This window comes from Cylas formicarius, unplaced genomic scaffold (genome assembly GCF_029955315.1).
Source record: "Cylas formicarius isolate icCylForm1 unplaced genomic scaffold, icCylForm1.1 PGA_scaffold_2__14_contigs__length_35257938, whole genome shotgun sequence".
NCBI lineage: Eukaryota > Metazoa > Arthropoda > Insecta > Coleoptera > Brentidae > Cylas > Cylas formicarius.
In genome coordinates, this window is record NW_026844319.1 from 31,292,583 (window position 1) to 31,319,001 (window position 26,419).

General features: G+C 32.2%; 1 protein-coding gene across 13 annotated transcripts in view; it reads left to right on the forward strand.

Moving 5' to 3' along the window:
• LOC132698552 (potassium channel subfamily T member 2) overlaps nt 1–26,419 on the forward strand; it is a 346,214-nt gene that overhangs the window by 262,866 nt on the left and 56,929 nt on the right. For all 13 annotated transcript variants that reach the window (XM_060664706.1, XM_060664702.1, XM_060664703.1 and 10 more), the window contains 5 exons: nt 6,159–6,233; nt 8,380–8,463; nt 13,066–13,160; nt 18,288–18,471; nt 24,188–24,352. In XM_060664706.1, the coding sequence (XP_060520689.1) occupies nt 6,159–6,233; nt 8,380–8,463; nt 13,066–13,160; nt 18,288–18,471; nt 24,188–24,352 (603 nt within the window). The remainder of the gene's footprint in view (nt 1–6,158; nt 6,234–8,379; nt 8,464–13,065; nt 13,161–18,287; nt 18,472–24,187; nt 24,353–26,419) is intronic.

A 26,419-nucleotide genomic window follows, 5' to 3' on the forward strand; every position in this document is an offset into this window, starting at 1 on the left:
AACAAATTTGGATATTTCTTGTGACAATTTTTTGATACAGCAATAACAACTTACGTTTGTAATTGCACTTAAAACAACTGCGATAACAATGGTTGCCATAGTAAGTAACATTCATGGAATACTTGTAAAAATAAGCGTTAATCACATTTTTTATTAATCAAGAAATGTTTACTTTAAATCGGTATAACTTAGAAACGGGTAAAGTAAATAAGTTTGAGTAAATAACAAAAAAGTTTTTAAATAATATGTACTTTTGTATGCGCGTATTTCCAAAGTCTCTGCAATCGAATAATTTTTCGACGCGTCGCGACGCCCACCTCTTTGCAGGCGTCGAATTTTTTAAACTTTAGGAAATATCTACTTGACCCCACACTTTGACTACTTTTTACATAAATTAAATATTTCTTTTCGTTTTGGACTTATTGGCGTGCGGAGTTTTAAGTGAAAAACCCTGTATATATATATATATATATATATATATATATATATATATATATATATATATATATATATATATATATATATATATATATATATATATATATATATATATATATATATATATGTATATATATATATATATATATATATATATATATATATATATATATATATATATATATATATATATATATATATATATATATATGTGTGTGTGTGTGTGTGTGTGTGTGTTACGCAGACGACACAAACTTACTTGGTAGTAGTTTTTAGAAAAGCCGACAATTGGTTTAAAAAAAAACAAATTAATTTTAAATAAAGATAAGTCACACACTATTTTTTTTTTAGCAAAATAGTCTAAATTGCATGAACCACCCTGTGTGAAATATGATAAGCATATTGTCATTTCATTTACACTCAGTACATTCAAACTTTACACTATCAGCAGATAGTGTAAAGTTTTTTTTTTTTATTTTCATTTTCTTTTTTAAAAACCGGAAATATTTCGAACTGCATGTATCATAGATAGATTAATATAGATTAACTCTAACTCTAAGAAGAGTCCATACTATATGTGTAGAAGACTTTATAACAAAACAGTTTAAAAGAAGTAAATAGTTTGAGAATTGCATAGTATTGCATAGTATCTCTAGGGATTATACGCTATTTCTGTTGTGTTTTTGATGATGATTATTATTATTATTATTATTATTATCAGTAAAAACAGGCGAACTTTTTGAATCGGCTTTATAATTTCCCTGCCATAACCGTTCTAAACAATTTGAGTTTATATTTTAAAAATCTTCATCGTTCGATGAAAGAATAATTCGGGACAATATCGTTACTTTTTTTTTTTTTAATTTGGCGGACTTTTTTTTAGTAATAAGTTGTTGATTAGGCCCTTACTATATATCGTAAAGTCTAGTTGCATTAGAAGTCAACTTAATAGAAGCGTTCAGTATTTCAATAACAATTTTTCTCTTGAATTATTCGCAAGATAATAATAAAATACAATCCATTTTGTTGCATGTTCATTTATGTATACAAAAACATTTTAAGAATATTTGCAAACAACAAAACTAACGACGAAATAATCAACAAACTTAGTAGGTTCGTTCCGCACTCAAATCACTAAGAGATTTGAGTTACTTTAACCTCGACATTCAATACGAACTCGAAAGTTTCTTCAGTTTGAAGCACGTTTACGATGAATTGTTAAGATCAGATCTTTCCAACGTTTTAGAAAAATGTATTTCTCGCCTCTATCGGAACGAACCTAATTTTGTTAAAATGCCCCCTCCCCTTCGTAGTAAAGTAGTAAATCAATACCTTCACCTGTTGGTGCTTCGTATCGAATAAAATTTACCTAGTCTTTATTTATTTCACCCAATTTCGTTTGGTCGGAAACTTAACGAAACACAAAAGTAAACGACCCTTCGGACACGGGGCTTCGTGCGGGCAACAATGGCGTCGATGAATGATTGATTATATAAACGACGTTCGACATGGGGTTGTACGCTTGGTAAAACCATGTTAGAGAAATCTACAACAACGAAAGAAGTAAAATAAACAGTGAATCACGATTCCAATTAGATGCATGTTTTTTTAAGATACTTCCACAGGCTACTGTAATACTTTTTTACAAAACTTCTGGATTCCTCCTGCTTCTTTTTTTGTTGAGGCGAACTTGCTAACGTTTCGCCAATCATGAAAGTTTCCTGTGAAAATAAAATGGTTATTAAGTAAATATCCTTCGCACTTATTTAATTCAAATAAATACAAAACTCCAGTTCCAAAATAAATGAAAGTGATGTTCTTCTCCCCGTTGATCTCCCCGTATTCCAAAAGTCAAAAAGTTACCCACTTTCTTGTGTCACCCGGTATATCATCAATAAAACTGCTGTAATGTTACCCTCAAAAGTTTTTATTTTAAAAAAATATTGTAATGAATATTTTTTATTTGTTATCGCTCCTGCATATGAGCTAACCTATAAGACCACTTGCCGACATGGGTCACGTGACCAACTTCATTTCTACAAATTTGATGCAAAAATATCGAAAAATGTGTTTATAATGAGAATTGAGAGCTGCATGCGAGTATATAACCACAGTAAGGCATAAAATATTTTTCAATTTCTTCGAAATAAAGAAATATTTAACATAAAATGAACAGTATGAACTGAACTCTTTCTGTCTATTTTTGTAACTGAGCGAATAAAATGTAAGCGAAAATGCCAATATTTTTCACAAAATTAGTTTAGAATATGCGTTTTTATAATATGAAAATTTATAAATGTTAATGTTATTTTAAATAAAGCCAGGACTATTTTTTTGTAATTCAAATCGTTCTTCAGATATCCTATAACTTTTTACCTATACCATAGATCTATTTGAATATATATCAATGAAAAAAACATTGTAATAAAAGAGTTTTATTCAAAGCAAATTCCAAGACGTAGAAATTTTACAGTAACAAAATATTATTCGAGATTATAAAAAAAATACAAATTCAACAATTCAACAATACATTCAGATAGCAGCAACTTGCACAGGTACCAACGCTTGAAACCAAAACGAACTGTTCATCTATGGATAAGTTGAACGAAAATATTCCAAACTGAAGATTTTTTTGTTTATTAGAGAAGAGTGTAACTTTTGAAGATGTATCATTTCTATCGAAGAGATTATTGTCATATAAGTGCAAGTTTTGTTTTATCAATTGGAATCTATTGCGGCTCATACATTTTTTTTATAAGTTCAATTCCTTTGTCTTCAACAGTAGACCAATAAAGCTCAATATGTGGCAATGAATGATAACCCGAGAACAATAAAATGCCTGCAAAATTAACAACGAGAATTGATGGCGGTTATTGTCTTCAGCATATTTTACCGAAAATTTTAAAACCAAATCGATCACTTCGTCATCAACAAACATTAAAAAAATTTCAAGCCGAGTTTTTCCAAAAAGCCTATTTTTTCCTCACATGATCTAAATTCATCGGATATAGGTGTGTGAGTGTACTCAATCTTACCTTTCTTCAATTTGACGGTAGAAGCAAGCCTGTCGTTTGCAGAAAGCATAGGTCTTCCTTCTTTTGAATTCCGGGGTTTCATAATTGGATGAGTCCCATTCAGACTCAGTAGTTAATGAATTACAGGACTGTTGTAACTCTAAAGTTCGAACTATATCAATTGGTTCCCCAAACTCTTGTAAATTTATGTTATCGTTCATATCTTCTTCGTCGGTCAAGGTATCCACGTCGGGAGGAATATAGACCGCGTCAATATGTTCTGTAAAGATTTTTTTCACGTTATTTGTAGCATAAATTTACATGGAATGGAATGCTACAATAGATAAGAATACGTAAATCCTAATAATACATCACGATCTCCTCCATAGCCGCCTCTAATTCCTTTTGAGTCATATTTTACGAACTGTAACGTTCACTGCACAAGGCACAAACTAATACTAAAGAACACGCTAATCGTTGGATGTCTATTCCACATTCGCTGACTTGTCTAGACTTGCAATAAAAAAGTTTTGTTTCACACATAAAACCAGCGGTGCATTCACGCACCAGTAAATCTTTTCAAAGAATAAAGCATAATCAATATAAAATATTTTTTTTTAATGCTTTGGATTTACTTGAAAATGTGATACAAATTTATGTACCGCTTTTGTTATCTTTTGAAGTCTTATATAAAATCTTTCATTTACACATAAATTAGCGATTTCTACGGTTTTATGTCCTTTAGTACTGATAATAATAAAATTTCTAAATGGATGTGCAAAAATATTTCCTGGATGTGACAAAAAAGTCATAGAATAGGTAGTGTATTAAAGCACTACTGGGACAAAACGGGTTAAGCAAAATTAGTAAAATTGAGTATAAAAACTGCTAAAATATTTTTAAGGGGTTTGAATCCAGTCGAACAGCTGACTCATCCAGTATGTTAAATTTACTTTACAATATTTTGTCGAAGATGATTTCAAATTTGGGTTGCCCATTTTTTTAAGTGATATATTAGATTCAATGAATACCTTACATTTCATTCTTATAGAATTGGATTTGTTCTCTGTTTCTTGGATTTTTTTCAAGGCAGTGTTTTATTGTTTGCTAGGAGTGTTCCCCTCATTGCAATTTTTGCCCTTTGAACTGATGTTTTACTGATTTAACATGCCAGTCCACAATACACTTTTCGTCTGCACAGAAAAGAAAAGAATTTAAAAAAATCTTCTAGCTACTTCTAGCAAATAAAATATTTGAGTAGAAAACAAAACAATTTGGTTGAATATATCTTTTTTTTGTCGTTAACTTTAACTACCTGTAATATTTTCCTTTTTGTCGCTGCTGTACAAAATAAATTCTGAAATCCCGGTAGCTTTTAATCAACAAATTAGCAAAGAACCTTTTGCTTTTACTGGGAATACTCTATATACTCTATTATTGAAAAAAAACACATTTTGTAGGTTTTGGATTGCCTTCTCACCCTATTTATAACAATACATAGCGTCACATTATAAATATGAAAGTAAAAATAAAATAAAAGTAAAAAATTGATATTTCATGGATTATACTTCAAGATATTAATGTCGAGTCTATTATTATGTTCAAGTCTCCCTTTGAAATTACCAGACCTGAAAAATTTAACCAAGGCTGGTTTAGTCAAAAATCCCCTCGATCATTATATTAATAATTAAATAGCCGCTCGGCGTTCCGCGTTAAAAAATTAATTACAAAAAGCAGGGATAAATTAAACGGCGTCCCATATAAAAACTCCGATACGTTAATTTAGTTTAAACAGTGGAAACCTTTCAATCCGAATACTTCTAATTAATTATGCCGTGAATATTTTAAGCCTTTTTCCATATTATAAGGGAGACGAATTTTTTTATTTTTCATTGTTTACGATTACACAATTTTACAATTGAAATAAATTAGAAAATATTTATTAATACATTTTTAAATTGGTTACGCAGCCAGAAACTTCTAATTAAAAATTAAATTTTGAAAGAAAAAAACTGCAATTTACAGTACCTTGGGAATAGATCAATCTGCAATCTTCACGTTTTTAGAGTATTAAATCGAAAGCAGTATGATTATTAATTTCGATTGCGAGGTTTTTTTTTTGGAAATATAGCACTCAATACTAGTTATATAATTGTCATTAAAAATGGAGAATTTTTTTTCAATAATTTTTAATTGAAATGTATTTGAATAAAATAGTAGCCGGTCCGTTCAGATGAAATAATTTTTTCCACTTAGACCTCAATTCATTTTGCGCAATTAGAGGCGTCGGTTTATAATAAATTGGGTGAGGTATTTATGATTTGAGGTGTTTAATGTCATTTACCCCTTCTCAAGGAATAATCAAAATTAATTGTTTAATTTAATTAATTAATTTATTAAATTAATATGAAACTGTAGAGTTTGATAATTAAAATTTGATATATTTAGCGACCTTAACTGCATTAAAACTATCGGCAATTCCCGATAGCGTTGCAAACCTAACAAATTAAAGGGAACAGGCAGGATGTGACAAACTTGAGGTACACCTTAGAGTAGATCAATATAGTCAAAGTGATATCCTACCCTTTCGCTGTCAGAAATAGTTCCAATTTATAAGGGCATCAAAGTTTATAAGTATTATTGTTAACGGCCATAATTAATACCATATTTGAACGGTCCCGTTTATTTTATTTTCTTTCTTTTCAGGGCAATATTTGGCAGCAACTTCTGTCGTTCCAGTTTATACTAGAAATCATGACCACGGTTCCGTTCGCATTTACGGTGAGTGAGATTTTAGTTTTTTGCGCATTTTTGGAAACGTTGACATCATAAAATATACCGGGTGTCTCGTAAGTCGTATTAGAGAAATTAAAGTAGCGGAGACAAAAAAATGTTACAAAAATGACTTGAATTTGAATTAATTTTATTTTTCTGTGGATCTGCCAATTACTCTGTCTATGGCAATGTAAATATTTTTATCTCCCTAAACGGATTTTCCAATTCTGAATACAAAAATATAAGGTTTCGGCTACTTTGAGCAAACTGTGTTTAATATACGATGAAAACTTTCTATATAACTTTTAATGATGATGATGATAAACACCTTACAATCCTGACATTCATCAAATGTCAATGATGCGGCACCATTTTTGACTTCGTTGTAAACAAACCGCTATATATTTTTCACCTCTGTTAATTCAAAATGTAAGGTTTTGAGCAATTTAAACAAAGTGTCTTCTGATATACAAGGGGTCGAACATTATTTTAACGTCTCATCCCGAATATAAGATATTTTTATATTCGAAAATTAGTGTTCGATGTAACTTTGACAAGAAAGAGTATCGGTGAAATATTAAAAATATGAGCATCTTGGCTTTCAATAAAAATAAACCCGTGCAAAATTGTTTCCATTATAATTATTTTGAAGATGGGTTTGAGATGCCTAATTGGAATTTAGACCACTCATTTGGGTCTGACAAAATTTAAGTTCAATATTTACAGTATTCAATTCAATATCGTTTTCATCAAGCATTTATTATTATAACTCCAAAAATCGGCTTTTTCTGCTCGTGGGACCTGACAAATTATTTAAGCATTACCATTTTTGTCGAAAATATTAAAATTTTGTCAGCAGGTGCTTCCCAATCAACGGTGTTTGTGGTCTAGCAAACCTTCTTTATTTTATTTACATTTTCCAAACACCCTGTGGAAATGATAAGATTTTCCAGTTTAAACTATCATTTATCAAACACTCCGTTTATTTAAGCTGTCTTTCTATTTGTTACTATTCCTTCCTTTAATTTCTTAGTACAATACGATCAAAAATATAGTGCATTTATTGCTTTGACGTTTTTACAGTATCTTAACCGCAGGCCTTCGCAGGACCGTGGGAAAACCCATCCCAACGGATGCTTATTCTGCATTAAGTAGGTTTTGCCTGAGATGGACCCTAACGAAAGAAACTTCAAATTTTTTATTTGAAACGCTTTTTTTAAATTTGTTTAGGCTTAGAGCTGTTTTTTAACACTTAAAAATGTGGAGACCGTGGGATGAAGCAGATGTTGCCTGTTGGAAGAAGACATGTAAATCAACGCATAATGGAGATGGTAGTCGAATCTAATGACAATATAGAAGCCGAATAATAATTCTTCATGCTGGGTCCAAAAATGGAAGATGGATTTTGGCTGCCAAACACGTCAAAGATTCAAAGATGAAGTGAACACAACTGATATGAAATCTGGAAATTACGCCTGTATCATTGTATATTTAACCCAATTGAGATGATTTGGTTCGAATTGAAAGCGCATATACGAGGAAACAACACTGCACCAAAATTTAGTGATAGTACCATAAACGTAATTCGGCAAGAGGTAGCTAAAATATCAGTACAAAGCTAGTCTAACTATGAAAAAAGAATTAATAAAAGAAGAAAATATTTATCGAGAACGATTCGTGGCGGTGTTGATCATTGAACTAGGTGATTTTTTATGTGAGCGATACTTTGTTATTATTATATTTAATATTTTATATATTAATATTGATACTATGTAGAAATGTAATGAAAATAAACGTGAAAAAGATTGAAAACACACTTACATCCAGCTGGTTAGTGTAGGTAGATAAATTCCTAGGACGGTCCTGGAATTTCCCCCTGATGTTTTGCGGTTTTGGAGTAACAAATAGTAGGCAAGGTTAATCATGGGGTGGCGTCGGTTGTAAAAGCATTATATTTCTGGTCTAAGTATAAGATTTTAAAACAAAATAAATGAATTCAATGTCTCTGTCTTTTCTTCGTATCTGTCTTTTTTTATATGATTTATATTTAGAGTTGAAACTATTCCAGTTCAGCGGAAAAATGAAATAACCCCTCGGCTAGCTTATTGCGTCTCGTTCAACCCACTTAACTGTTTTATCATTTCTCTTTCAGATTTTCTATTCGCCGCTGAGGGCCATGTTCATTCCGGTATTTCTCAACTGTTGGCTAGCAAAGCGCTCGTTGGAGAATATGTTTGTAAGTACGCTTGTACTGATTGTGTGCGAAATTTACACTAAACCAGCTCGAAGTTACCACGTTTACATGATGTTAGTAAGGCTAGAAACGACCCCCACTTTCTGATTATGTTATTAAAGTATCTGCAAAAATCTTATGAAATTTCACATAACCTCGCAGTTATTTTTGCTCTTAATATTAGGTAATAAATATGGATACTGCCCCTTAGAAGTTGAATATTTGCTGAAAAATCCAGCTAAAGTCTACTTTTTCTAAATGTAAACATTATAATCCTAAGATGTTACAGATTGACTGGAATTGGAGAAATATGTTAATTTATTTGTTTAATTTAAGAGAAGGGAGTTTCAAATAAACCTTAAGCTTTTGTACTTACCACTTCTAAATTTTCAAAAGTTTTTCAATATTTTCCTTTGCCAGCCAGAATTTTTTTTTATATATACAAAATATTTTTAAAAAATGGTGATGTTCGAAACTGTCAAAAACTTGAACTTGAAAAATTTTTCTTTTCCAGTTCTTTATAAATGTATCAACTTAAAAAAAGGACTCGAATTCAAAGAAAAATGGTTTAAACATTTTAATATTTACAACTCAGAGAGAGTAACTTACCTGCATTAAAAAATACAATAAATTAAATTAATTAATTAGTATAATGTGGACATTGGCGCTGGCACTTTTATTATTCTATATTTTATTATTAAAATAATAATTGGAGCAAACCATCAAAATTAACGTAGCACTCAAATTCGAGTCAACTCAAAAGTTTCTGCTATGCTAACTGGCTTTTATTTTATGAAAAACAATTTTATTTAAAGAAAAAGCAGTTTTATACTCAATGCTAAATCCTTAACGAAATTTCCGTGAACTATTAGGTGTGCCTGTCAAAGTCAGTCAAATATTTATTAATTTATTTTATTTAATTTATTTATTAATTTGACCTTGTACTGGCGCAAAGTTTAACGTGGGATAGGAATTAGGGACAGTGTTCGATATCTTAAAATCTAATTGTTCCTTAATTAACCCAAGGACAGCTAAATTAAATAAAGAGTTTTATCCTTTCATTTGAGTAAAATATTTCTTGTGAAGTTTATATTTTGATACCCACCCAGAGAGTTTATTAAAAGGGATAACCAACAAATTTTTATGCAACAGTTTTCTTGCTACACTTTTTGCTTGCGTCCTTTCTTTTTGATGCAACGAAAGAGGGTCTGAACTAATTAAACGAATGCGCTAGAAATCGTTATTCGGGGTTGACGAAGGTCGTTGATTAATCCACAGAAATTGTAATTTATAAAATTTCTTTTGTTGGTTGGTTAGAAAATGGTAAATAAAACTTTTGTAAAGATTAATTTTTTTTGAAGCAATGGGTATATGATAAAAGTTGTAGGTTTTTGTAATATCTTTCAGAAAATATAGTAACACATTATGTGACAAACACTTAGTATAAAACTGTAAAAATTGTTTTTTGTACTTGTAAAAATGTATATTGCGAATTCAGTCAGCGTTTCGTGAGAAAATTAAATTTGAAATTCATGAAAATCGATGGGGACCGAATAACATGTATCCAACATTATGGGGGACACTGTATATGGACCTTTAGCGACGTTTTTCCACGATGAATTTGCAAAAAGTAATGTTCAACGCGCGGAAATGATCCCCGTGCAAATATTAATTCTTACTGGAATGTAAAAAACGTAGGGGGCCGAGAGGGTGGTGGGGGTCAATGTACGGCCGCCGGCGCTTTACAGCGGAAAGCAATTACACATTAAAAAACAAAGGGGAAAACGGCCTAAATCGTGTTTTATCAGGATACGTGGATTATATTTTTTGACTCAGTTACGAGGACGTGCAGGTCGGGAGAGTGTTACGAACTAAGCCGAATAATAATTGTCTTTTTCTGCTTGCGACGGATTTAATTATTTTTTGTTTACGGGAAAAGAACGACTAGGAATAATAGCCTGAAATCTAACCGAGTAATTTATAAACAAAAATTCAGATTATGTTTATGCCATAAAAATTCCTTAAATTTGGTTGAATAAGTAATAATATTTAAAGTTAACCACGATGATCCGGATACGTAAATAATTCCGATTACTGAACCAAGACAATGTTTTTGTATTAAGGACTAAAACATTTAATAGGATACAACTAAAACATAGTACAAACATATATAATATATAAATATTCAAAGAAAAAGCATATTTTATTGAATTGTACCGGGTGGTCCAATAATAAGAGACGCCGGCCATATCCAGGAACCGACTTGGAAAAAAAGTGTTTATAGGTAAATCGGCCCATAAAAAAAGCTGGAAATTATTTTCAGGTTCATAAAATGGCTGCTAGGAGGAGTAAATTCTAATGTAAAATAGAAAAAAATTGAGTTTTTTGAAAAATATTCAACGCAATCTACTCCAGATAAGCACACTGTGTCAATATCACAATATTAATTCTTTTACGAGTGGATAGGAGGCGCTTGATGTCAAAAACAGCAATTTTTATGATTTTTTCGAAAATTTTAAACATAATGGTATGAAAATTTTTAGCTAAGATGAAAAAGCATAAAAAACACAGAAAGTAGTGGAATGCAATTTTTAAGCATATTAATAATTCGAGAGACGACGACGTGAGACGCTCATATAATTTCTCCATATTAATCGCCAATAATCAATAATAGTTAAAAAATAAACGGTCAATATGTTATTAATATGTTACATGTTATTGCGCCTCCTAACGACTCGTAAAAGAATTAATATAATAAAAATTATACCCTTTAAAACTAAACTAAGTTCGTCGAAATCGGATTAGCCAAAAAAAAGCTATTCAACTTTTTCTAAACCAATATTTGATCCATCCAATCTTAATTTGACGAGATAGAAAAAAATAGTTCAAACAAAAACGTTTCCTTACCTAGAGTAGATTACGGTATTCGTTAATTTGGAATTTTTTGAGAAAACCGGTTTTTCCGCAGTTGTTTCAGCTTTTCGAATTTTTTTTTTTTTTTTGGTTGTTATCTTATTTTAAATTTTAACATATTTTTACATATTTTTATATATCTTCTGTTACCTTTCCGTAATGAAAATTCGACCTGCCCTTCCTGCTTACGTAATGTACGAGAACGTTGCTTCTGATTAAAATGTCAAGCGGGAAATTTAGAAGTCTATCAGCAAACACAGTTTAATAAACCCGCCGAAAAACTCCACGCATTTCCATTTCCATTCAGTGGGGGCTGACTTGAAAAACTTAGAGGAATTCCTGCCTTGCGATTTTTGAATATGTTTTTCACTCAGTCAAAGATATACAGAGCGATGGATCCAAATATAACTCCAAAACTACGAATATTTTATATCTAAACCATTAAATTCAAAACTTCTGGATTCCTCCTGCGTCGATTTTTGCTGCGTCGAACTTGCTGACGTTTCGCCAATCATCCTCTTGATTTCTTCAGAGCTTGACTGGCACTGGCTCGCATTTTACTCTGTACCTGCTTATATGTTGTTTGAGGGAAGCGGGGCCATCAGTTCACCATAATCACTTCATCGAATAATTCAAAAGTATTACATTAGATACATAAGATATTCTAGCTATTTTCGACGTAGTTACCAAAATTCCCATTCCTGAAACTATCAACATCATTTCAGATATATTAGGATTCGAGAATCTGGAACCAAACCTTCCCACCTTAATCGAAAAATGTTTGCCTGGAACACATTTTTCTTATTACGATCAAATTTTTGAACAAACGCCGTAACAGCTATGGGGGTTCTCCATCATCACCAATCATCGCGAATAGATTTATGGAAGCCTTTAAGAAAGCTATCGACACCTTTCTTCTGAAGTCAAAGGGTCAGGAAACCCTAGTAGATTTTCTTAGACATTTAAACTCTATACACCCTAACATACGTTTTACCATTGTGTTGGAAACTAGATAGATATTCTTATAAATAGGAAATCAGACCTAACATATGGTCATTGTGTTTAATGCATTGTCACATCAATATCCGGCCCAAAAACCATCGGTTATCAACTCTCTTGTTTAAAGAGCCATAAAACTATCTCAGCCTGAGTCACTAACCCCAGAATTAAAACACCTTACCTTTGCTCTTCTCTCTAATAATTTTCACATACACTTCACCACAACCTTCCAATAGCAATATGGCCGAAAGCACTTGCCACTGTGGTCCTTCCTTACATTCAAAACATTACTGACCTCATAAAAAATGTTCTAAAGAAGTCTAACGTCAAAACCATATTTACCTCTTGTCCAAAAATCTCGCAACATCTTCGGCCGGGACTCGATCTTTATCTGTCTTCTAAGACGGTGTTTATGCCCCTCATTTAGCTTAGTAAAATGCGAGCCAGTTTCAGTCAAGCTCTGAAGAAGCTAACAGGATGATTGGCGAATCGTCGGCTAGTTCGAGTAAACAAAAACCGGCGCAGGAGAAATCCAGAAGTTTTATAAAAAGTATTACAGTAGCCCGTGGAAGTTTCTTTAAGAAGTAACACTGACTTTTTGGAAAAGGCTCTAGTCCATCTGTTTTGGAAATGCTAGTTTCACTTTAAATGCGTCCAGTTTGGTCCGCCCTGTAAATTTATTGTTTGTTTCAGAACGATCTGCATCGAGCGATGCAGAAGTCTCAGTCGGCCCTATCGCAGCAGCTGACGATACTCTCCGCGACCCTAATTTGCCTCGTCTTCACAAGGTAACTGATTCTTCTCGCAGTAACGAGTTGCAAATGTTTACGTTCTCACTCATTGTTCGATATTCAAAGCCTCGCTCAATTTTCTCCTACTCTGCGGGGCGCACCTGAAGGGATGAAGCGTATTGAGATATGAGCGGATTATAAGGTCTTGTTTTGTTTTAAGCTCGACCAATCACATGTGTTTTTAAAAGTCTGAATACTTTGCAATACATTATATTTTTTCTATTGGTAAATTAGATTGACATTAATATCGCATTCTATTTTATTTGATACGACAAGGTAGACTAATAAACAAAGTTAAAAGTTGACGGTGAACTTTGAGCATTTAAAGGTTGTGAAATTGGTCAAATTTTTTGGTGTCAATCGACCGAAGTAATTTTGAAAATAAATAAGAACTAAAAGTTCGGTATTTCACGAGATTATACTGTTTACAAGAAAATTGTTTCGACAAAACCGTGTCTTTATCAAATGTAATATTTACAAACTACCTACTACTATATATACCGAAAAATGACCATAAAACCTTAATCCATGTTGTGAGAATTTAAGTTCAGTAAAGGAGGTGTATTTAGATCTAATTTATCCTTAATTTTAATATCTTATTTTGTTAATCTCCATGGCTTCCAATAAATTTTGATATTTTACATACAGCCACAAAAAGTAGAAAATTAAATTTATTCGAAGCCATGGAGATTAACAAAATAAGACATTCAAATGATTTGCTTAACGATCGATTAGATTTAAATACTTCTTCCTTTATTGAATTTAAATTCTCACAACAACATTAATTAAGATTTGATGAAGACACGATGCTGTCCAAACAATTGTCATGTGAAAATATATAATTCCGTGAAAATCTGAACTTTTAGTTCTTATTTATTTTGATAAAAGGATTTTCATCAAGTAATTTTAAAAATACAATTTTTATTTATTTATTTGTGTGACTAAGTTTTGTCGCCGTTACGAATTTTTGAGGACTAGATAGAATATTTTAATGAATCGCTAAGTACCGTATTTAGGTATTCCTTAAAAAAAGTTATAGGCAAATTTTTATAAAATACATATTATTATTAAATAATGATAGATAAAGATTTTGATCGAGCTTTACCAGTCAATTAAGATATGGTCAATTGACCATCCCCAACACTAAGCATTTGTTTGTATTCAACATTATTTGATTTGTTGATATTTTCAACCATAAAATTTGTACCCATCTTGTAATGTATATACCTGTAACTTACTTTTAGTGTCTTGAAAGAACATCTTCTCCACTGTTTCGAATAATTAGAAAATTTTATTTATACGATTACTAAGTAGGTATAACGGTTATTATTTTTAGCAAAAATGTCAGATTATAAAGCAAACTATTATTATATTTTCTCATATAACCTCATAAATCATAAAATAAACCGAAGCTGTATAAAATGATTTATTCTACTCCCGTCTGTAAAATACCTAATTACACGCCGATCTAGCGTGCGGGAAGCGTCACTTTACCACGTCAGTTTCGTTTTCCACGAATTCGAGCCACTTCGGACATTTCCGGAATTTTAATGCACGGGTTTGGGAACAATCGGATGTTTTCGGAGACATTTCCCACGCTTTGGATTTTGACGTTTGTCCATTCTGACGGTCATGTCTGTTAATGTTTTGCGAAAATATACCCAAAATATACCATTCGCTCCTCTGAGCTTTTCGAAAATTTTGGGTTTTTTTACATTTTAGAATATTTTTTAATCTTAATCTTAATTTAAAGAAATAATCAAATCAACCATTCATTATTATTCATTAAATAATTATATTAGCTCTTTATTAGCCGACTGATTGCAAAAAAAATATATTTTTTCATTTTTCGATGAAGTATTTGAATGTTCTCTGTTAAGATAGAGATTCCGAATATTTTTTTTTTATCTAAGGCTAAGTATTAGACTTGGTGATTCGACCGCCAGATCCAGAAAAATTAAAAAAATAGTAAAAAAATAAAAAGTTATCACTCAAGCTATCGATATTTTCAAAGTCACGGCGCATTGTCTAACTTTCAGAGGTTATCGTGGATTTTGTGTTTCTTCAGAGCAGGTGTGACCTCTGGCGGTGCAATTATGAAGTTCAAATTAATTTTGAACCATTTCGCTTACCACCCTTATCTGGACACCCTCTACAATAAGAAAGCCAACGCAAACTATAAAAGCGAAGGTACTCTACATAGTTTATTTATATAATTTTACAGTTAAGACATCATGGAGTACAAGTGAAAGAAATTTTCGAAACAGGATCCCATCATAACTAGTTTAGGAAAAAATACTGAAGTTACAAAGAAAAAGTTATACTCCAGAATCTTATTAGTTTTGGTTAGTTAACTTATGTTGTTGTAGGTGGGTAGTTTAGTTTGCATAATTAAACATCGTTTTCTTTATTATTACAATCTCCCGAAATTATAATATTACACAGATGGCCCACAGTGCTGTAGCGGAAACGGAGAAACAACCACAACGGTAAAGACGTCACGGGCAGAGCGAAATAAATCGTGACGTCCGACCCAATGCGGATCGGGTGATGAACGAGGGCGGGGCAGCCGTAAATTTTTGTTGCGGAAACTTCGGCCCGCAAGTTGTGAATTAATCCGACGGACGTATAGTGTTACGCGTTTTACATCGGCCGGAATTTGTTTTACCGAAAAGTTACAAATTGGGGCGGCTCCGGGGTTGATTTATAACGGTTTTTTTTAAATACGCCTCGTCAAAAATTCACATCGTGCTATTAAAATTAAATAAATGATGAATGAACGCTTCTTTTTGCGCGTAAAATATGAAACGATTTTTGTTAGTACGATCTAACCAAAACCAAAAATAGGGGTTCATTATTAAGATCTGATTGATTATTGAAGAGACATTTGATTTTTTTTTAATTTATCGATATGTTGTTCTTCACTTCTTCGACTTTGGTCACTACTGCTGTTGGGTTGTTGTGTTTGAGAACCGCGTTCTTAAGTTTTTCATCCATGATATTCTTCTTCTTCCTGGTCCTTTTTTACCATAGACTTTCCATTGGAGAACGGATTTTAAAAGACCGTTTTTCACGATGTCCCAAGTCTTCTTCTCTTGGTGCTGTTCCTTTTTTCTAAATGCTTTTGTATCAGTACTTTTTTGTTGGCCACATGACTCCATTAAATGGAAAAGTATATAGAAAATATAGCATCTAAGGAATCTGATTTTGATGTCTTTGGTAAACAATTTAGCTATTTAATTGAAGGCGGAACTTGCTTTCTCTATTCTTATTCTAATTTTCTGTGAATGACTTCAATCCTCATTAATTATGATTTCCAATGGTTCCAAGAAACAAGGAAGTGGGAACACTCTATAACTTTTAAACGGCTTGAGATGGCGCTTCGAAAATTGGAAGGCCGAATGTCCAATTTTTTGACAATATGCACTTCCGGTTTGAGCGAGATCATTCTACAGAATTTCTTTTTATATTTTTATTTAAGGCTAGGAGGCTATGACCGTCATAAATACTTTACCGGGTCACCTAATTATGGGAAAAATTGTAAATGAAACTTTTCTATGCTTGTCTGATGTCAAATAGCATTTAATGTAACGAACTATTAATTTTTTAAAATAACCTAGTTTTTTCAAATAGCACCCTGGTGGGAACAAAAACTTTTTAAAACCGGTAATTTTTTTGCAACATTTTGACACCAAAATTTTCAAAATCCTTTGAAACGTAAGCTCACAGGAAGGACAAAACCAAAAAATGTTATAACATACACGGGGGTACTGCTTTTAGATAACATTTTTTGTACAAACTATATAGTATGAATTAAACGTTGAAAAGTTACCATAATTGGACTTTACACATCACAAAAAAATGTAAACTTTTTTTTTGTTTTACTTATATATAAATATAAAATATAAAAAATTTGGTATTTAACAGTTCTAAAACATCTAAAATTTCAACAACAGTCCGATAATTTGTTACACTTTTGATTGAATTTGAGAATTTAAAAGTTTTAAAACGACTCACATTTTCTACCTATCTCTCAACGCTTAAGCTCGACACAGATTACAGAAAGCGGAGCCGCAATTATTGAAGCAAACTTCGCGCTACTTAATGCACTTAAAAACCTTAACTAAGGGGGGTTTCTCAATGAAGGGTAAATTTTAAACTGATAAAACCTCCAGCTTGACTACTAGCAACTGACAAATTTGTAAATACAGGGTTAATAGAAAAAAAAACACCTAAAACTTTCCGAAAACTTTTAAAAAGTAGTAAAATTTTGGTCTAATAAATGACGGTGACAACTTTCTTACTAGAACACGGCATATCCGATTTTGTTTACGAATTAGGTTTGAATTTATAGAGACAAATAGAATTGCTTTAAAAAATGCTCGGTGGCGCGCAGGTCTTTTTGGTCTGTTTGTATTTTTTTAAAAAGTAGTGGTCAGGTTGTTTAAAATCTTTTTGTAATGAAATATGTACTAGTTAAGAAAACATGCACCCCCCAAATTTTACGGGATTTGCTAAAGGCAATTTCGATAAAATATAATTTTTGTATGATGTAGATATTGAAAAGTATTATTTATTAACACCAAAAATTGCCAAGAATTAGACTTTGGCGATTCGAAAATAAACGTATTATACTTCGCCCAAAGATATAGTGCTTTACCCTGCACCCTGCCGAGCAGGCCCTTACCCGTAGCCATTCCAAGACCGTCCTCGGAATTTATCAGTCTATACTCACAAGCGGGATACAAGTATATTTTCAATCTTTTTGGCCAGCAATTCTTGAAACATGTAAATAAAAAATTTAATACGAAGTAACTTTTACGTAACTTCATAAACGCAGCATCAATGCCTAATCAAACTTAAAACATTCCATTTACTTTTCAAATATAAATTTCAAGTTTACAAATATTCGTTACGGCCCATATCAGGTAGGTCTTCTTAATGCAGCATAAACCTCAGTTGGGATGGGTTTTGCAACTGTCCTGCGAAGGTCTGCGGTTAAGGTACTGTAAAATTCTTAAAACGTCAATGCAATAAATGCACTATATTTTTGGTCGTATTATACCGCATATCGCTACAAATTTGGCAATAACGGCGGTGAAAACTTTTTCAATTTCGTTTCAGCGTGTGCGGGATTCAGCACTTTCAAAGGGCCGGACATCGTCACCTGAACCTATTCCAAGCGACGTATTACGTCATCGTGACGTTCTCCACGGTCGGCTACGGGGATTTCGTTCCCGACATATGGCCGTCGCAGCTGTTCATGGTCATTATGATAGGCGTCGCCCTGATCGTATTGCCGACGCAGGTAAGTTCCGCCACATTTGTCGTCGTGCCTGTTATTGCAGAAAAAACAAACAGACAACGGAAAAATATTAAGCGCGTCACTGGTTTTTAATAAAAGAAAAAATATTTTTAGTTCACCATATAAAAAATGCATATAGTTCAGGGGTGGTAAAAAAATGAAAAAAAAAATTATATTTCTTCTTTTCTCCGAAAGTAGTAAAAGTGTGGAAAACGCGCCATCTTGAAATTTTTGAAACAATTGAAACTTCGGTAAGGGACGGTAAAGTTTGGGTTTCGTTTTTTAAAGTTCTCAGCGCTGAAGGTGTTTTAAACGGAGTAAAAAATAAATAAAAATAATTCCCGTCCTTTCATATACCAGTAAAAGTGCGTGGTGTTCAATTTTTTGTACCTTTATGAAGTTGTCCCGTTTATTTTTATGGATAGACGGATATTTTCACGAAAACGGCAACGTTCTATCTAAAAGTGCCCAAAATGAATCTCCCTGTATATATTTTAATGTATTTATTTTTTGTTTTATTTTTCTGGTTATTGATATTCATGTATACGCATAAATAAATACGTATAACCTACATCATTTAAGGAATTTTTTCCTTCCTACGTCTTTAATAGTATACCTGAGTGATGCATTATGGTCCTTTTAATAAAAATCGAAAATATTTTTTTTTTAATTTGGATACGGTTTTCCTCTGGTCTTTGGTCTGGTCTCTGTCTACACCTTACGAAAGCCCCACGTACTGTATATTGCAGGGTGTTCGGAAATTTATTTCGAAACCTTCAAGAAAAGATTTAACGTGGTAAAATAATGGTAGTCAAGTCACAAAAATTCGAAATCGCATGGCTTGTCAAAATTCATTTTTGAAAATTTTGTTTTTAACGCAGCGGGCTACATTCTCAATGGTATTTTCCACATAGCCCCGTAAAGTATTACGATTTTGAATTTTTGTTACATGACCATTATTATACCACATTGAATCTTTCCTCCAAGATTCCGACTCAATTTTCGAACACCCTATATATCTCTAATATACAGTGCCTCTTAAAATTAATGATACTCGCGTGACACGAGAAGCGTTAACGCTATATTTTTTAAAATGCCGGTCATTTACGGGGTGTTCTATTTAAAAAAATTAGTTTTGGCGCTACTCATCTATATCTGTTGGATATTTTTAGTTTTAAATGGCCATGTGTGTTAAATGTGCCTAGGTAAATCTAATAAATTGGATTTTCGGGCGTTAAAAGCAAAATTTCAGCCTTAAAAAAAATGAAACTTACAATAAGCAAAAATAAATTTAAAAACTCAGCGAATTTGAAATTATGAAAAATAATGGGGTATGCCATTTAGAATAAAAATGTTGCAATATGTTTTTCTTGGAATTGGGTACGTTGCATCTTTTCAAATATTTTAGTTGTTTGGAGCAGAAAATGTATCTGTCCATCAGACAATCAAAATTATAAAGATTTTTTTAAAATAATAAAACGCTTTTCGTTAGTTTTGGTTAATTTTGCAAATACAAAGACTTCAACTCAAACGCACAAAGCCTCAGAGACACAGTTTATATTTTCAAAAATTGATTTTGACTCAAAATTGAAAACGCCATAACGCAAGACCCTTTTTGGTTTTGGTGATTATATTACCTCCGTATATAAAAAAAGGTAGTAAAAAAATTGAGCCCGAACATACGTAACGGCAGGTGGTATGGACGAATATTGAAGCAGAGAATAAAAATGGAATTTAAAGACATGGAAGAAACAGAGTGTCTTCCCATCAGGTAAAATACATCTGGTTTTTGTAGACTTAAAAAAAATGTATATATATATATATATATATATATATATATATATATATATATATAGAGTGTTCGAAGTGTTTTCGGAGCGCGAGCATTGAAGATGCCAAATGAGATTTTGGCGAAACGTCTGCAGGATTCCAGTCGGATGCAAGATTTGCAGGATTCCAGTCGGATGCAGGATTCCAGTCGGAGTTCAACGAGCGAACGGATGATATCCCGGAATATAGTGTCATCATATATATATATATATATATATATATATATATATATATATATATATATATATATATATATATATATATATATATATATATATATATATATATATATATATATATATATATATATATATATATATATATATATATATATATATATATATATATATATATATATATATATATATATATATATATATATATATATACATATATATATATATATATATATATATATATATATATATATATATATATATATATATATATATATATATATATATATAATTCTATTTACTAACGTCTGTGTCTCATTTTCGCTCCAGACGTGGGGCGACGATAAAAAGACAAACTAAAATCGTTGGCAATAAAATCCCCGATGATATTCGTTCTTGATTGTGTTTTGTTTAGTTTGTTCTCTAAAGATCCCAACTTTGTGCCGGTAGAACTGAAACTATTTAACGTCGTTAAAATCGGAAAGCCCGGCGAACGAACTTGTTACTTACCGAGAGTTAAGCGGGAGCCTTTGTGTACCCATACAGTTTCCGTAACTCGATAGTTGTATACAAGAGAACCCCAGAACTCCGAAATGTAATTCAACTAACAAAAGATGCTACAATGCATTACCCGTATTCATCGAGGTCGTAAATAATTTTCGAAAAAATGGTTTCGCCTCGGTTCTCGAATCAATATCAAATCCGCTAGCTTTAAATTTGGAAAATTTAATAATAATAATAATACATTTATTGTTATAACCATCAAAGTTACATAGAAATAATTACTATATTATAGGAATATGATCTTTTAAATAATTCTTTGCGGTGACGGGGTATAACTAGTCGGTGTCTTCCACGCAGATTCAAATTGTGTATTGATATGTTAAGAGTAATTTTTCTGTAAAGATAAAAAGGTAATTTTGTTTTAAGAATGTTGAAATAAAGAGAACTCATTCGTAATTTGCATCGAAGGTGCATATTAAGCCAACCCGTCGCAGCAAGGTACGGGGAGATATGATCTCTCCTCCTTACCCCATAAATTAGCCTTAGACAGGAGTTTTGATTTTTCCTTGACCAAGAGGAAATTGTACACGTCGTAATTTCTTTTAATTCTTATCAGAATTTTCCGGAATTCCTCTGGAGTTGATTAGAAAATTCATCTGGAATTCCTGCACACCATGCAGTTCACTTCTCGGGGTTTTCAGTTCATTATTGGGCTAAAGAAAAAAGAGACCTGTGATTTTCTTTAAACGAACCTTCCTTGAACTGATAACGAGTGATGGAAGGTCGAATGTTCATCTTTTTGTGCCTTGTTCTTTCCGACTGATCGTAACTACAATGCAAACCTCTTATGTAAGTTGTCTAGCTAAGAATGTCTTATGTTTCCTGGTCCTCGTCTGCTGGACTATTAGTTGCAGTAAATGTATTTTGCCTAGGTGTTCAATCCTCCTTTTTGTCATGTCGATCTATAGTATAAGAAATATACAGGGTGATCTACCTTGATGGACGTATGTCAAGTGTAGCTTTTAACAATATTTTGAAATGTACATGTAACTGCGGTTAATGTTGATGTATTCTGTAAAAAATGGCACTACTTTGTTTAAAATACCCCAATGTCCCCGAACATTTCCTAGAGCTCTACCAAAAAATGGATACATTTTGTCAAGTTTGATTGATGGTTTATTTTTCCACGAAATTGAATACGCAATTCACTCGAGGATTGTAAATATAAATAATTCTTTCAATTTATCTCATGCATAATTTCAACAAACGTTCCATGAAATGTTACATACTGTTTTCGAACACTGTTGCCGAAAATGACTATCTTGTAATGTTAATATTTTTTACTCAGAATTGGATTTCAAAATTGTTAAAATGAAAAATTACAGTGTTCGATTTGAAGAAAAATAATAATAAAATAAAATAATAATAATAATAGCAAATAATTAGTCAATGTTGACAAGAAATAACTACTTCTTTTGGTACATTCTATATAGCATTAGCAATTGTTATATATAAATCTTGCAGCTAAATTGTTAAACAATATTGAATAATTTCATTTTCAACAGAGACAATATCAAATCTCTTAGGTACTGTCCGTTTTAGACATATAATAAAAGTTTTCCAGAAATTTATTTTTAACCCAAAAATTCAATAACATACAGGGTGTTCCATTTAAAATGACAAAGATAATATTGGCCACCACTACATGATACAACCCGTACATTTGAAAATATCTTCAAAAGTTGCACTAACTCAGAATAATAAAATAAAGTGACCCTGTATAATAAATTTTTCATATCGTTGAATGTTGTCCTAGTTTTTTAAATTCCTACCCACTAGAATCCACTTAGTTGTGTTCAGGTTTATGTTAAGTCTACCTTTCTCAGTAGCTCTCTCAACTAAACGTGCATTTTTTATGTTTTAATCATTTTCTTCTCTGCTGTGTTTGTTTTAATCATTTTAATCTATTTAATTTGTAATTTGTAAATTTTGATTTGGAATGCTTTTTTTTACTTTTTTTTTTGACATGTTTTACAAATAATTCCTCTGCACAATGTTTACGCGTTTCTTATAAAGATGTTTGTATTGTTGGTTATACGAATATCATCAGCTTCAAATCCTATATAACCTAATTTGTGGGAACTATTTTAAATCAAGTTATTATTTATGTTGTGTATTTATTTATTTAATTTTTGTTTTAATTGTAATTAATTTTTAAAAATGTATCTAAGTGAAAGGAAAAATTCGGTATGAAAGCTCTTCAGAGATGAAACTGGTATTGAACAGTTAGAGTTTAAAATAATACAGTTTTTTGTGTCACCCTGTATTATTTCGGTTCATTCTACGCATTGTATTGTAAAGACTCAAAAGCGTATTTTTTGACAATGAAAACAGCCATTCATCAATAAGCAATCAGGCGTTTAAAATTCAAATTGCGCCATACGGATATCCGCCAGACCTCTGGCCTATTCTGATTTACGAACGCCAATTCCTTTATATCGTTCCGTTCCAATTGGCAATTATAAGAGAGTTTCCGCAATACGAGATGATATATCGTCGAATAACAAGGGAACCGAACGTAAGTTGCATCGTCGTAGGAATGCTATTCAGCCCGACCGAATGCCGAATTTGAATGTTTTCGCATCACGTACATCGCCAATTTGCAAAGAAAAAATGTCGCCGCTAAATTAGATCCACCTTTATGAAGTGAAAACTAAAAGAAAAAATGGAAAAAGAATTGAGGATTATTGTGACTGGTGTCAGGTGTGGGATAAGCCGAATTTAAGGCCGGTGGGAAACTGCAATTAGTATTTTTCTCTGGATTTTTCTTACCGAAAAAATTTGCATTAATCGATTTAAAATCTCAAACCAAACTGTGCGCCATATTTCAATACGTACGGTACAACGGGATATATCAATCGGGTGTCAGGTGTGGGGTCGATAAAATAATACCCACTGTTAAGACACCGTTTTGTTCAAGTGCCTTATTTTTTATTTTATGTCATTTACTATATTATAACATTAAAATTATGGAAGCTTCTATCAGAACTCTTCATTGCTTGAATATTTTCCTAAAATTAATTTGCTTACTTTCATAGAAATATGTAATCCATATCAGGAAAAATTCATTTTTATTTACACTTTGTATGTACCGCTTATAATAAACTCGATAGGTGAAAGGTCTATCGTCGTTTTGCTTCTTCTTTCAGTTCGAACAGTTGGCTTTCACGTGGATGGAGAGACAAAAGTTGGGCGGTTCTTATTCCTCACATCGAGCTCAATCTGAGAAACACGTGGTAGTGTGCAGTACCAACCTTCACGCTGACACTATCATGGACTTCCTCAACGAATTCTACGCCCACCCGTTACTGCAGGTATTTGTTAATTTTTCTTTATAATGGTTTCCCACAGCTCAGTCTTTAGAGGCATACTATTTATATACAGTATAGACTCGTTAATCCGGAGAATATGTTACTAATCCTGGTTGACCTCTATACCAGATTGCTTCGTTTTTCTCTGAAACTGCAATTAGAAGAAATATGGATCACCAGCATTTGGCGAAGTTCTCGGATAAACATGGATTTGGAATAAATGCTAGTAAATTGCGTGTACTAAATTTTGGTAAAATTGCAAAAGAGTTGGAAAATATTTTGGCGATTGTTGTAAGACGCGAAAAATTTGTGGTAGTCGTGGACGTTAGGAATTCAAGATTCGAATGTCACGTTAACAGATGCCTACAGAGAAGCTATGAATTGAAGATGCGATATAGTACCTTAACCGCAGAGTTTCGCAAGAGCGTGGTTAAATTCGTTTATTTTAACATCAGGTGATATTTGAATGTGATCCTCCAGCTTTGACCCTGCGAGGCTGTTTTCACTGGACAGTTCAAAGGGTATTTTTCTGTCTTCTACAAGCTATGGATGAACGACAGGAGGGTATTACCTTAAACGGACAGATTACTTACGTTATGCGAGAGCCCAGGAACAGGTGAAAATAATTAACTCTCTAAATATGCAATGATACGGAACATTATGAAAGTAAAGATCAAGAGAGAACGAGTCAAGGGAGAAGAAGAATCTGTAACATAATAATAATATCCAACCTTCGTTAAGAGAAGGGACGAGAAGAAGACATAGTTCTTCGATTTGTAAACAACAGTTTTTTTTAAGACTATTGATTATATTTGCGGTAGATAAAGGTACATCATAAGAATACAGATAAACGATGTTCCCCTGTTAGAAGAAGATATGAAAAACAACGCAGAATTGGAAGACGAAGTGGAGATGATAGTCGAAACTAATAACAATTTAGAAGTCGCACTACCTGAGCAAATAAAAAAACCGATCCATTTGTCTTCGGATGTTAAATTGATCAAATTGTTTTGAATGACATGACCAAAGTTCCGAAGTCAACTGTAAGAAAAATTGTTGCAAATGGAATAGTCAAGAGGAAAGTCAGAGAAGATGCTGTTCTCGGGTTTTTAAAGAGCAACACGCAGAGCTAAAAGAGACTTAAACATTAGCGGTGCCAGAGAGTCGTTACGTGCTTTTTTGAAAAAAATGGATTTTCAGTCCCGAACAATCAATAATCGTCAAGTGCTAATGGAATTTCAAAGAATTTCGATTATTTAAACGCAGTTGACACACGCAAAAATGATGCTGCGATTACATTAACAAGTGTGTAATAAACGTACCGCCTTCACATAAAAAGCACATAATAATTCTTCTTGCTGGGTCCAAAAATGGTTGGGTGCAAGATGCCTTATTTTTATCTACCAAAAATGTCAAAGATTCAAGATTGAAAACATACTTACATCGTTTGACAGAGTAGATAGATAAATTCCGGAATGGTAAGGGATTGCTCGGCAGGGTGTTCTATAAGGGGCTGCGGTTTTGCAGTAATAAACAGTAGGCAAAGTTAACCACGATGTCGGTTGTAAAAGCACTATATTTCATAGGAGACCAATAATGAGTTAAAATTCACAGAGGTTTTGTTTTATGTCGTTTTAACTAAGCTCGTGCTGTTTAGGGGCCATGTTGAGGTCAGGTGGGTTTGAACAAATGGTTTAGAAAGCCTGTCTTCAATAAGCTTACAAATATTAGAAACTATGACCCAGTAAATCGCAAACTTAAAGATGACAAATAAACGTCAGCTTCATGCAGTGTGTCTCAACCACAACATTATTCAGAGCCCGCAATATTTGCATCAGAGAATGTATATAATTTAAATTTAAGATTTTGGGGGCTCATATCCTTTACTCGCGATAAGATGAATTGATTAATTAAAAAAAAATCAGTCAGAAACTTGATCTATTTTTAAATTGTTTTCTCACCCATTTCGCAAAATATTTCACACGTTATTGCGTTAAAACATATTATATATATTTGTTTTTTGCTATTTTGTACTAATGTTATTGTTATTGTGCATTCCTTAATTACAAA